We start from the raw sequence: 14,206 nt of genomic DNA, 5'->3' as shown, positions 1-14,206 counted from the left end.
TGCTTCCACTCCTGAAGTGAGTTCTTTGGTGGCTGAACAGTCCAATACGAGAGCCACAGACTCTATCACAGGTGGGATAGATAGTCGTTGACGGAACGGGGTGGGTGGGACAGGTTTGCCACACGCTCTTTCCGCTGCCTGCGCTTGATTTCTGCATGCTCTCGGCGTTGAGACTCGAGGTGCTCAGCGCCCTCTCGGGTGCATTTCCTCCACTTAGGGCGGTCTTGGGCCAGGGACTCCAGGTGTCAGTGGGGATGTTGCACTTTATCAGGGAGGCTTTGAGGGTGTCTTTGTAGCGTTCTGCTGCCCACTTTTGGCTCGCTTGCCGTGAAGGAGCTCCGAGTAGAGCACTTGCTTTTGGAGTCTCGTGTCTGGCATACGGACTATGTGGCCTGCCCAACGAAGCTGATCGAATGTGGTCAGTGCTTCAATGCTGGGGATGTTAGCCTGAATGAGGACATTGATGTTGGTACATTGATGTTGTCCTCCCAGGGGATTTGGAGGATCTTGCGGAGACATCGTTGGTGATATTTCTCCAGCAACTTGAGGTGTCTCCTGTACCTGGTCCATGTCTCTGAGCCATACAGGAGGGCAAGTATTACTACAGCCCTGTAGACCATGAGCTTGGTGACAGTTTTGAGGGTCTGGTCTTCGAACAGTCTTTTCCTCAGGCGGCCGAATGCTGCACTGGCGCACACTGGAGGCGGTGTTGGATCTCGTCGTCGATGCCTGCTCTTGTTGATAGGAGGCTCCTGAGATATGGGAAATGGTCCACGTTGTCCAGGGCCAAGCCGTGGATCTTGATGACTGGGGCGCAGTGCTGTGCAGTGAGGGCAGGCTGGTGGAGGACCTTTGTCTTACGGATGTTTAGCGTAAGGCCCATGCTTTCGTACGCCTCAGGAAATATGTCGACTATGTCCTGGAGTGCAGCCTCTGTATGTGCGCAGACGCAAACGTCGTCCGCGTACTGTAGCTCGACGACAGAGGTTGGGGTGGTCTTGGATCTGGCCTGGAGACGGTGCAGGTTAAACAGGTTCCCACTGGTTATGTAGTTTAGTTCCACTCCAGCGGGGAGCTTGTTAACTGTGAGGTGGAGCATGGCAGCGAGAAAGATTGAGAAGAGGGTTGGAGCGATGACGCAGCCCTGTTTGATCCCGGTCCGGACGTGGATTGGGTCTGTGATGGATCCGTTGGTAAGGAGCACATCCTGCATGTCGTCGTGGAGCAGGCGGAGGATGGTGATGAACTTTTTAGGGGCATCCGAAATGGAGGAGGACGATCCATAGCTCCTCGCGGTTGACAGTGTCAAAGGCCTTTGTAAGCTCAAAGAAGGCCATGTAAAAGGGCCGGCGCTGTTCCCTGCAATTTTCCTGCAGCTGTCACGCTGCAAATATCATGTCCGTTCTGCCCCGTAGGGGATGAAATCCGCACTGTGACTCCGGGTGGAGCTCCTCGGCCACAGGAAGAAGTTGGTTGAGGAGGACTCTAGCGACAACTTTCCCAGTGGCTGATAGCAGGGAGATTCCTCAGTAGTTGCCGCAGTCAGAGTTGTTCCCTTTTTTAAAGATGGTCATGATTTCACAATTACTGCATCTCTGAGATCCCCAGCTTGCTCTCCTCCCTGCAGATGAGAGATGAGGTTGTGTATTCGCGCCAGCAGTGCCTCTCCGTCATACTTCAATGCCTCAGCAGGGATTCCGTCCACACCTGTAGCTTTGTTGTTTTTATGCTGTCTGAGGTTCTGGTTTGTCATGATCCTCCGTGGATCTGTCCTCCTCTGCAGCATGGTGGTTTGCAGGTTTAACAGGATTAACAGCTCGCCTGCACATACGCTGGAGATGTCCCAATGTTCTACAACCCTTGCAAACATACCCTTTGAATGGAAACGATGTTCACCCCCACAGCGCCAACAAGGTGTTAATGTCCTTGCATTCATCACCCTTGATGGTGGACTCAGACATCTGCAGACATGCAGCTGCAGGCATGTGTGACCTGCCCTGTATATTGCGATTCGAAAACAACATCACTTTGTTCACAGTACTTTTAGCAGCACTTGTGTGCTGAGAGATTTGCTTAGTATTGTCACTGGTGGCAATAAACGCCTGGACTATCGCTACGGCCTTATTCAAGGTTGGGGTCTCTACAGGTTTGCGAAGAATGGTTTTGTGGCTAATGCCAAGTACGAAAAAGTCTCTGAATTGTGCTGCAAATATCTTTAATTAGGGATGCTTGCAATAAAGGTACAGCACTTATAATGGGCAACTTTAATCTACATATTGATTGGGCTAACCAAACTGGTAGCAGTACGGTGGAGGAGGATTGCCTGGAGTATATTAGGGATGGTTTTCTAGACCAATATATTGAGGAACCAACTGGAGGGCTGGCCATCCTAGACTGGGTGATGTGTAATGAGAAAGGACTAATTAGCAATCTTGTTGTGCGAGACTCCTTGGGGAAGAGTGACCATAATATGGTAGAATTCTTTATTAAGATGGAAAGTGACACAGATAATTCAGAGACAAGGGTCCTGAACTTAAGGAAAGGTAACTTCGATGGTATGAAACTTGAATTGGCTAGAATAGACAGGCAAATGATACTTAAGGGTTGACGGTGGATAGGCAATAGCAAACATTTAAAGATCACATGGATGAACTTCAACAATTGTACATCCCTGTCTGGAGTAAAAATAAAACGGGGAAGGTGGCTCAACAATGGCTAACATGGGAAATTAGGGATAGTGTTAAATCCAAGGAAGAGGCATATAAATTGACAAAAAAACCCAGCAAACATGAGGACTGGGAGAAATTTAGAATTCAGCAGAGGAGGACAAAGGGTTTAATTAGGAGGGGTAAAATAGAATATGAGAGGAAGCTGCTGGGAACAAAAAAAAGCTGACTGCAAAAGCTTCTATACATATGTGAAGAGAAAACATTAGTGAAGACAAAAATAGTCAGAATCAGGTGACTTTATAATGGGGAACAAAGAAATGACAGACCAGTTGAACAAATACTTTGGTTCTGCCTTCACGAAGACACAAATAACCTTCCGGAAATACAAGGGGACCGAGGGTCTAGTGAGATGGAGGAACTGAAGGAAATCCTTATAAGTCGGGAAATTGTGTTAGGGAAATTGATGGGATTGAAGGCCATGAAATCCCCAGGGCCTGATAGTCTGCATCCCAGAGTACTTAAGGAAGTGGCCCAAGAAAGAGTGGATGCATTGGTGATCATTTTCCAACAGTCTATCGACTCTGGATCAGTTCCTATGGACTGGAGGGTAGCTAATGTAACAGCACTTTTTAAAAAAGGAGGGAGAGAGAAAACGGGTAATTATGGATCGGTTAGCCTGATATCAGTAGTGGGGAAAATGTTGGAATCAATTATTAAAGATGAAATAGCAACGCATTTGGAAAGCAGTGACAGGATCGGTCCAAGTCAGCATGGATTTATGAAGGGGAAGTCATGTTTGACAAATCTTCTTGAATTTTTTGAGGATGTAACTAGTAGAGTGGACAAGGAGAACCAGTGGATGTGGTGTATTTGGACTTTCAAAAGGCTTTTGACAAGGTCCCACACAAGAGATTGGTGTACAAAATTGAAGCACATGGTATTGGGGGTAATGTACTGACGTGGATAGAGAACTGGTTGGTAGACAGGAAGCAGAGAGTCGGGATAAACGGGTCCTTTTCAGAATGGCAGGCAGTGGCTACTGGGGTGCCGCAGGCTCAGTGCTGGGACCCCAGCTATTTAAAATATACATCAGATTTAGATGAAGGGATTGAGTGTAATATCTCCAAGTTTGCAGATGGCACTAAGCTGGGTGGCAGTGTGAGCTGTGAGGGGGATGCTTAGAGGCTGCAGGGTGACTTGGACAGGTAAGGTGAGTGGGCAAATGCATGGCAGATGCATTATAATGTGGATAAATGTGAGGTTATCCACTTTGGTGGCAAAAACACGAAGGCAGAATATTATCTGAATGGCGGCAGATTAGGAAAAGGGGAGGTGCAACGAGACCTGGGTGTCATGGTACATCAGTCATTGAAGGTTGGCATGCAGGTACAGCAGGCAGTGAAGAAGGCAATTGGTATGTTGGCCTTCATAGCTAGGGGATTTGAGTATAGGAGCAGGGAGGTCTTTTTAAACATAGAAACATAGAAAATAGGTGCAGCAGTAGGCCATTCGGCCCTTCGAGCCTGCACCACCATTCAATAAGATTATGGCTGGTAATTTACCTCAGAACACCTTTCCTGCTTTCTCTCCATACCCCTTGATCCCTTTAGCTGTAAGGGCCATATCTAACTCCCCCTTGAATATATCCAATGAACTGGCATCAACAACTCTCTGCGGTAGGGAATTCCATAGGTTAACAACTTTCTGAGTGAACAAGTTTCTCGTCATCTCAGTCCTAAATGGCTTATCCTTTATCCTTCAACTATGTCCCCTGGTTCTGGACTTCCCCAACATTGGGAACATTCTTACCGCATCTAACCTGTCCAGTCCCGTCAGAATTTTATATGTTTCTATGAGAGCCCCTCTCATTCTTCTAAACTCCAGTGAATACAGGCCCAGTCTCTCCTCGTATGTCAGTCCTGCCATCCCGGGAATCAATCTGGTGAACCTTCGCTGCACTCCCTCAACAGCAAGAATGTCCTCCCTCAGATTAGGAGAGCAAAACTGAACACAATATTCCAGGTGAGGCCTCACTAAGGCCCTGTACAACTGCAGTAAAATCTCCCTGCTCCTTTTCTCAAATCCCCTAGCTATGAAGGCCAACATACCATTTGCCTTCTTCACTGCCTGCTGAACCTGCATGTCAACTTTCAGTGACTGATGTTCCATGACACCCAGGTATCGTTGCACCTCCCCTTTTCATAATCTGCCGCCATTCAGATAATATTCTGCCTTCGTGTTTTTGCCATCAAAGTGAATAACCCCACATTTATCCACATTATACTGCATCTGCCACGCGTTTACCCACTCACCTAACCTGTCCAAGTCCCCTTGCAGCCTTTCAGCGTCCTCCTCACAGCTCACACCGCCACCCAGTTTAGTGTTATCTGCAAACTTGGAGATATTACATTCAATTCCCTCATCCAAATCATTAATGTATATTGTAAATAGCTGGGGTACCAGCAATGAGCCCTGGTACCCCGCTAGTCACTGCCTGCCATTCTGCCTGCCACCATTTATCCCGACACTCTGCTTCCTGTCTGCCAACCAGTTCTCCATCCACATCAGTACATTACCCCCAATACTATGTGCTTTAATTTTGTACACCAATCTCGTGTTTGATACCTTGTCAAAAGCCTTTTGAAAGTCCAAATACACCACGTCCACTGGTTCTCCCTTGTCCACTCTACCAGTAACATTCTCAAAAAATTATCGCAGATTTGTCAAGCAGGATTTTCCTTTCATAAATCCATGCTGACTTGGGCCGATCTTGTCACTGCTTTCCAAATGTGCTATTTCATTTTTAATAATTGATTCCAACATTTTCCCCACTACAGATGTCAGGCTAACCGGTCTATAATTACCCATTTTTTCTCTCCCTCCTTTCTTAAAAAGTGGTGTTACATTAGCTATCCTCCAGTCCATAGGAACTGATCCAGAATCGATAGACTGTTGGAAAATGATCACCAATGCATCCACTATTTCTTGGGCCACTTCCTTAAGTACTCTGGGATGCAGACTATCAGGCCCCAGGGATTTATCGGCCTTCAATCCCATCAATTTCCCGAACACCATTTCCCGCCTAATAAGAATTTCCTTCAATTCCTCCTTCTCACTAGACCCTTAGGCCCCTTATATTTCCGGAAGGTTATTTGTGTCTTCCTTGTGAAGACAGAACCAATGTACTTATTTAACTGGTTCACCATTTCTTTGTTCCCCATTTTATAAATTCACCTGAATTTGACTGCAAGGGACCTATGTTTGTTTTCACTAATCTTTTTCTCTTCACATATCTATAGAAGCTTTTGCAGTCAGTTTTTATGTTCCCAGCAAGCTTCCTCTCATACTCTATTTTCCCTCTCCTAATTAAATCCTTTGTCCTCCTCTGCTGTATTACAAAATTCTCCCAGTTCTCAGGTTTGCTGCTTTTTCTGGGCAATGTATGTGCTTCTTCCTTGGATTTAACACTATCCTTAATTTCCCTTGTTAGCCACGGTTGAGCCACCTCCCCCATTTTATTTTTACTCCAGACAGGGATGTACAATTGTTGAAGTTCATCCATGTGATCATTAAATGTTTGCCATTGCCTATCCATCATCAACCCTTTAAGTATCACTCACCCGTCTATTCTAGCCAATTCACGTCTCATACCATCGAAGTTACCTTTCCTTATGTTCAGGACCCTAGTCTCTGAATTAACTGTGTCACTCTCCATCTTAATAAAGAATTCTACCATATTATGGTCACTCTTCCCCAAGGGGCCCCGCACTACAAGATTGTTAATTAGTCCTTTCTCATTACACATCACCCAGTCCAGGATGGCCAGCCCTCTAGTTGGTTCCTTGACATATTGGTCTAGGAAACCATCCCTAATACACTCCAGGAAATCCTCCTCCACCGCATTGCTACCAGTTTGGTTCACCCAATCAATATGTCGATTCAAGTCGCCCATGATAACTGCTGTACCTTTATTGCACGCATCCCTAATTTCTTGTTTGATGCTGTCCCCAACCTCACTACTACTGTTTGGTGGTCTGTACACAACTCCCACTAGCATTTTCTGCCCCTTGGTATTCTGTAGCTCCACCCATACCGATTCCACATCATCCAATCTAATGTCCTCTCTTACAATTGCATTAATTTCCTCTTGAACCAGCAATGCCACCCCACCTCCTTTTCCTTTCTGTCTATCCTTCCTAAATGTTGTATACCCCTGGATGTTGAGTTCCCAAGCTTGGTCATGTAGCCATGTCTTCCTGATGCCAATTACATCATATCCGTTAACTGCTAACTGAGCAGTTAATTCGTCCACCTTATTCCGAATACTCCTCGCATTGAAGCACAGAGCCTTTAGGCTTGTCTTTTTAACACACTTTGCCCCTTTAGAATTTTGCTGTAATTTGGCCCTTTTTGCTTTTTGCCTTGGGTTTCTCTGTCTTCTACTTTTACTTTTCTTTCTATCTCTTGCTTCTGTCCCCATTCTTCTTCCCTCTGTCTCCCTGCATAGGCTCCCATCCCCCTGCCATATTAGTTTAACTCCTCCCCAACAGCACTCACAAACACTCCCCCGAGGACATTGGTTCCAGTCCTGCCCAGGTGCAGACCGTCCGGTTTGTACTGGTCCCACCTCCCGCAGAACCGGTTCCAATGTCCCAGGAATGTGAACTGCTGCCTTTTGCACCACTCCTCAAGCCACGTATTCATCCGAGCTATCCTGCGATTCCTACTCTGACTAGCATGTGGCACTGGTAGCAATCCTGAGATTACTACTTTTGAGGTCCTACTTTTTAATTTAGCCTTTAGCTCTCTAAATTCGTCTTGTAGGACCTCATCCCATTTTTTACCTAAATCGTTGGTACCTATATGCACCACGACAACTGGCTGTTCACCCTCCCTCTTCAAAATGTCCTGCACACGCCTCGAGACATCCTTGATCCTTGTACCAGGGAGGCAACATACCATCCAGTTGTACAGGGCCTTGGTAAGGCCTCACCTGGAGTATTGTGTTCAGTTTTGGTCTCCTAATCTGAGGAAGGACATTCTTGCTATTGAAGGAGTGTAGCAAAGGTTCACCTGATTCCCGGGATGGCAGGACTGACATATGAGGAGAGACTGGATCGACTGGGCCTGTATTCACTGGAGTTTAGAAGGATGAAAGGGGATCTCATACAACATATAAAATTCTGACGTGACTGGACAGGTTAGATGCAGTAAGAATGTTCCCGATGTTGGGGAAGTCCAGAACCAGGGGACACAGTCTAAGGATAAGGGGTCAGCCATTTAGGACTGAGATGAGGAGAAACTTCTTCAATCAGAGAGTTGTTAATCTGTGGAATTCTCTACCGCAGAGAGTTGTTGATGCCAGTTCGTTGGATATATTCAAGAGGGAATTAGATATGGCCCTTATGGCTAAAGGGATTTAGGTATATGGAGAGAAAGCAGGAAAGGAGTACTGAGGTGAATGATCAGCCATGATCTTATTGAATGGTGGTGCAGGTTCGAAGGGCCAAATGTCCTCCTCCTGCACCTATTTTCTATGTTTCTATGTTTCTAAGGCGTCTTAGCTCGGCGACATAACTCGCCACTTCCTGGCCTTCAGATCTTTTGTCGGTGTAGAACCGATACCTCGCCATCAGAACGCTTTCCTTTGGGTTCAAATGCTCTCAGATCAGTGTGCACAAATCATCGTACGATTTCTCCGTGGGTTTCGCTGGAGTAAGCAGATTCTTCAGGAGGCCATACGTTGGTGCCCCACAGACGGTGAGGAGGATCACCCTTCGTTTGGCAGCATTCTCTTCCCCATCTAACTCGTTGGTCACAAAGCATTGGTCGAGTCACTCCACAAATGTTTCCCAATCATCTCCCTCTGAGAATTTCTCCAGGATGCCCACTGTTCTCTGCATCTTTGGGTTCGCTATCTGTACCTCATCGCCAGTTGTTATGTATGGAGAAAGAGTCAGGCTGAACACTGTGAGCTCAAAGTAAAGTTTGACCTTAGTCTTTTATTTGCAGGTCTCCAGAGTGCATCTCCAATCTGTGAGGCCTCCTTAACTACCTGTGCTCCCAAGGGATTGTGGGATCATTGGGTGGAGAGCGATATGAGGATGTGCAATTGACACGGTGGGACTAGCAAGACCCCGAGAGATGCAAGCTCGAAGGGGTGGCCATAAATATGGGTTGGGGAGATTGCATGAAGGGTGAGATTAAGGGAGGATAGGAGGTTAGTGAACTCAGAGGAGAGAGAGCATGATGAATTGAGAAGAAGGTTGAAATTACCGAGGCTGAAGAGTTGCTTGATGCAGAGGCTGAGAGAGAAAAGCAGTGAAGATACTTCTGTGATAACATTTTTATGATAATTGGGAGGACGGTAGAGAAGAGAATTATAAATGAGAGGTGAGAGGGATGGAATAAGATGAGATGCTCAAAGGAGAAGAAAGTATCAGAGGAGTAGGGGGACAGACCAAGGTGTGATATGGTGATGAGAGCCTCACCGCCACCATGATAGTCTGGGCGGGGCAAGTGGTGGAAGGTATAGCCAGGCAGGGAGGCTTCATTTAAGGGTAAGAATTCAACCATGTTTCTGTCAGGACCATAATGTCGATGCAATCATTCACGATGAACTCATTTATGGCAAGGGCCTTGTTTGCAAGTGAACGGCCATTCGCGAGGGAGATGCGGAGAGGGTTGGTGATCGCTGACCCTCTGCCAGCATCCACAGGGTCAGCGCTTGGAGGGGTGAGTTGGACTGGGAGGAGATTGGCATTATTCGTCCCCTGCGGACGTGCTGGATGGGAAGGTCAGCGAGAGAGTAGGAGGGGACAGTTGGGGTTGCTGCTCATGAGGAGGCAGCGACAAGTGCCACGGTGGGCCTTTCGGAGGATGTCAAGACAAGAAATAGAGGGAAGCTGAATGCTTATCTACAAGGGAGTCAAGCCTGGGGTAGCGGTAGGAGAGGAGTATGGTCGAAGAGTAATGAAGCATTGAGGCAGGGATTTGGGAGGGCAGAGTATCTGAGAGAGGAGAGGTGAAAGGAGGCATGATGACAGGAGATAACGGTCGTGGAAGGATAGAGAGACAAGGAAAAGGGCGGGGGGAGCGGATTGGGAGAAAAAAGTGGAAATAGAATTGAATGGTTGAGTCCGGAGCGGCAGCCAAAATGTGCACACGAGTGGACACAGGGAAAAACTCAGGTTACATATGTACATGGTTATGCAGCAATTAATGTGATACATATTTCCTGGTAGTAGCAGGGAATAGGTTGGAGACGATAGTAGGGAGTCAGAGTTAAAGTCAGAGGTCCCGTGGAGGGAAAAGGTTGATGTAGGTAGGATGGAGTCAGCATAGAGCATTGACGAACTGTTGTCCAAGTTTAGACACAGGTGTAGCAGGCGAGTGAAATCCAGGAGCTATTTGAAGGGTAGAGAATTGGAGGATGGCGGTTATTGCTGTCGGAATGAGAATCGGTTGCAGTGCAGAAAGATGACAGCGAAGTTGACGCAAGTTGGAGGTCACCATAGATCAGAAGCGGCGTAGATAGTGTAAAGCCACTAGCCAATAACCAAAGAGGCTGAAAAACCCATTGAACGAGTTACCCAGTGAAACAGCAGCAGCTAGCCAGAAGCCAACAAAGCTGAAAAACTAGTCGAATCAGCTCAGCAGAGAAGCAGATAGTTTAAAAGTTATTTCAATTGTTTGGTTGGATTCTCGTTGGAATGCTTGACATATCAGAATAAAGGAAGAATAAGAAATGGAAAAATAAGTAAATCTAAATGCTGCCTGTATCAAGGTTATACCAGCAAAAGGCAAAATGTAAAACTGCACTCATACCTGTTTGTTTCTTGAGCGATCTTTATCACAGCCTTCATCTTTTTTGCCAAATGTAGGAGTTACAGAAAATGTTCTAAGTGGGCTGCATGCTGGCTTATGGATCAGTTCACAAGATGTTGTTGCTATGGCCAGAATTTTTGAAGTTGGTACTAAAAGCTGGCAGGCTAAAAAGAATAACAAAAAATTCAAACACTCAGAACATACCGTCTGTTCATTTAGAGTTGCGAATCTAATTATTTTCATTTCCAAACCTTGTCATTTTTAATTTCAAAATAGTCCTAACCTAAGCTCTATATCCTCTTTCATTGTAAAAACACTTTAGCCCCGATTTTAACCCAGAGCAGGAATCGGGCGGGCGGGTGCCAACCCTCCCACAGGCCTCAGAAATATCAGGCACAGACAAGTTTCACTCCTTGGCCTCATCTATATGCTACTGGTCAGCTGACTGTTGGCGGGCAGGAGTAACATTGTGGGCCGGCATCAAAAGAACGGTCACTGGCAACAAGGTCAGTCACAGAGAAACGGTTTTGGGAGGACCCTATTCATTCCGGCCCCACAAGGAAAGTAAAACAAAGTTAAAAAAACATACCTATTTGGGCTTCTTCTGGTATGGATCCTCTTTCGCTATCTTCAAGTGGTGGGAAAGCCTCAAATGCTTCTCCACTCAGGTCACCCTTTCAAATTGCATTTGGAACCTAATAATATCATCAGACCCCAATCTGCAAATCTAATGAAGGACTGCTGGCTTCAGGCACCTGCATAACCCTTTACAAGAATCACATAATAACTCACTCCCACTCTTTCTGCAGGACAAACTGCTACACAACACAATGGAGAACACCCAAACTGAGGTAGGGCCAGCCTCCATCCAAGCCCTTACCTAGATGGAATGGAAGCTGTTATGTCTTTAGCTGCTCTGATAATGACTCCACGAGGTAATGTGTTGTATTTGAACTGTAGTGACCTTATCCTTTATTGATAACTCCAGAGTGAGGATCACACATGGTGGCCTGCCTTTTATACTGGGCCAGGCACACCTGTAAAGGTAACCTGCAAGTCTCCCACCGCGGTGCCCTCTGGTGGCATACCTTGTAATAGTGCAAGCAGTAACCATCTAGCATACATGACATCAATCTCCCCCAAGCCTTTCGTGCAAATCGACTCGGCATTGACTGTGCTCTGGGCTTAGCTCTATCTGGTTGACCCTTGGCGGGTCGTTTCTATCTTGGGTGAGTGGTTGGTGTTTCGTTGGCAGCAGAGTGCTGGTGGTTTCTGTTTGTGTGTGTCCATGGCCACTCCATTCCCTCCCCCACCCCCCACCACATAGAGATTATGCCGGAGGCTCATTACATTCATATACATACAAGTCCAGAAAAAAAAAATTACATTACATTTGTGGTTCAGTTGTAAGGTAAGTACATTCGACTGTTGAGATACATTATTGATACGTACTGGAGATCGGTAACCGGTGCGCAAGGACAAGTTAGTTCCAGAATTGCTGGATGGTGTCCCTGCAGTCTGGTGGTGGCGCGGTGCCCAGTGCTGGCAGTGGGAACCCAGTTGGCTCATGTTGCCTGCTCTTGGGGCTGTTGCCGTTGCTCCTAGCGTCAGGCAGGTTAACAGATGCCTGTGACCTCCCTGTCCTTTCTTTGCGTCCTGGGTCGCTGCTGCTCCCTGAGGAGCTGTCGTCTAGCAGTGCACAGGGAACTGCTGACTCACTAGCCTGGGCGTTGTTTGGTTTGGGATCCTGGCTGGTCCCGATCCCCTTTGGGAGAACTGCTGCGGGTGACCCTTCGTTTCCGGGTATGGCCTTGGTGGCGATGGGGTTTGGGGGCTGCGCCTTAGCACAGTCTGCTCTTTCAGGCTCATGACAGTTGGTGCCATCGGGTGCCTGAGAGGTGGAGCCGATCAGGGGCAGGGTGTTGAGACCGGTGCCATTGCCCTCCTGAGATTGCTTGCTCTGCAGCTTGTATGATTTGGCTGCTTCTGGCCACACTCCATGGTGCATAACTCTGGTCCCAGGGACGCAGGCTACTTCACTGGGTAGCTTGCTGGACCTGTGTGCTCCCAATGGGTGTCTGTCCACTGCATTTACTGAGTGCCGTTGAAATCCAACATCACACAACGTTTCATTACTCATTGTAAATAACCTGTAACTCCGAGCGCGATCGCGCGACTTTTCTTTGCTTATTGCATGCACACAATTCTTAACATCAATTGCAAATTTTACATCCAACTCGCAGTTGCTCTTACATTGTTTGAAAATGTGGAACTGTCCCTTTAAGCGTGGTGGGTTGCAGGCCTCCTTTAAGAGAGCCTTGAATTCTTTACCCTAGTCCTCTTCTCCGTTTGGTGCCCTGTGTTGCTCCATCAGCGCTGCACCTCGTGGTCTGGCCGCCACCATCATTTTCTTCAGCGCCTCACCTCATGGTTTGGGCGCCATCTTTCCTCCATCCATGATGTTGACTTTGGTGATCCTTTCCTCCCCGGGTTCTGCCACCGAAGCTGGGCGTCGCCTCTGGATCCGATTCTCTTCCTCCGGAGTCCTGCCACTGGAGCCTGGAAGGTGCGTTCGGGTCGTCTCAGCTGGATTATCTCCACTCAGTCGTGCTGAGCAGTCTGTGCCTCGGGTGCTGTGCTGGTCTTCTCTCTGGTGCCGGGTCCACCCTCAAGTTAGGGCTTTCTGTGCCTCCGAACGCAGAGGGTGTCGATCGCTGGAGGGATGCAGTCTTCCCACTTCCAATGGATCTTCTCCATCCACCTTCTTCCGAGTAGCGTTGGTCCATCACCTGCAACAATCCACAGGGGTAACTTGTGCTCTGCGCCATCATGGAGTACCTTTACATCCGCACTACCAACGACTGGGATAAGTTCATTGGTGTAGGTGCGCAGCTTTGCCTGAACCGGGACCAACTTGGGTCGCTCAGCTTGATTGTCCCATAGCCTCGCAAAGGCTTCTTGATTCATTACTGACTGGCTCGCTCCTGTGTCCACTTCCGTGAAGACTGGAACGCCATCTATCTCGACTTCCATCCTCAAAGGGCAACACTCGCTGGTGCAGGTAAACATGCCATATACCTCATTGTGGGGCTGAATTGCCTCTCTGCCTATCGTTTCATAATCCGTGCTGGATTCATGGCCATATGCACACTCTTCATTAACACAATGAGTCATATTTCTCACACATTCGCTGGAGGTGGCCCTTTGTGCTGCAGCCTTTACATACATAGTCTTTAAAACGGCACTGGTGAGCCCTGTGATTCCCTCCACAATGCCAGCATGGAGCTACTCGACTAGCACCCCTCGGCGGACTCTGAGTTAAGGGACTCGGGGGCCTGTTCTCTCTTCCCTGAGAAGGTTCGCGTTCTACAGTCCAGCCTCTAAAAGGCGCCACTCTGTGCACAGTACTTGCCGGGTTTGAGTCCTGAGGATGAGTCATCTGCCTAGAGCCGCAGGTCGAGGTCATGAATGCCTGGCTCACAGAGATGGCCTTCTGCAGTGTGACTGTGGTATCCGCAGCTTATGAAGAAGGCCTTCATGGCCGATTCCAATGAAAAAATGTCCCGCAGTGCTTCGGTGGAGGTGGTTGCTGAAATCACACGGTGCCACCAGCCTCCTGAGGTCTGCAGCATATTTTGCGATTTCCTGGCCTTCGGCCCGTCGGTGTGTATAAAACCGGTGTGTTAGTGAAAATAAATTCACATAGACTC

At 47.6% G+C, this 14,206-nt stretch overlaps 1 protein-coding gene across 1 annotated transcript in view; it reads right to left on the bottom strand.

Moving 5' to 3' along the window:
• The window catches only part of LOC139259705 (ATP-dependent Clp protease ATP-binding subunit clpX-like, mitochondrial), a 98,402-nt gene extending 84,732 nt beyond the window's left edge, over positions 1-13,670 (bottom strand). The window contains exons 1-3 of the mRNA XM_070875330.1: positions 13,575-13,670; positions 11,086-11,170; positions 10,497-10,660 (exon numbers count right to left, since the gene is read on the bottom strand). Coding sequence (XP_070731431.1) covers positions 10,497-10,660; positions 11,086-11,170; positions 13,575-13,670 — 345 coding nt within the window. The remainder of the gene's footprint in view (positions 1-10,496; positions 10,661-11,085; positions 11,171-13,574) is intronic.
• Positions 13,671-14,206: the final 536 nt, after the last annotated feature.

The sequence above is a fragment of the Pristiophorus japonicus genome, chromosome 1 (genome assembly GCF_044704955.1).
Source record: "Pristiophorus japonicus isolate sPriJap1 chromosome 1, sPriJap1.hap1, whole genome shotgun sequence".
Classification (NCBI taxonomy): Eukaryota; Metazoa; Chordata; class Chondrichthyes; family Pristiophoridae; genus Pristiophorus; species Pristiophorus japonicus.
Note: the sequence above shows the minus strand (reverse complement) of the source record. Positions and strands in the feature narration are given on the sequence as shown.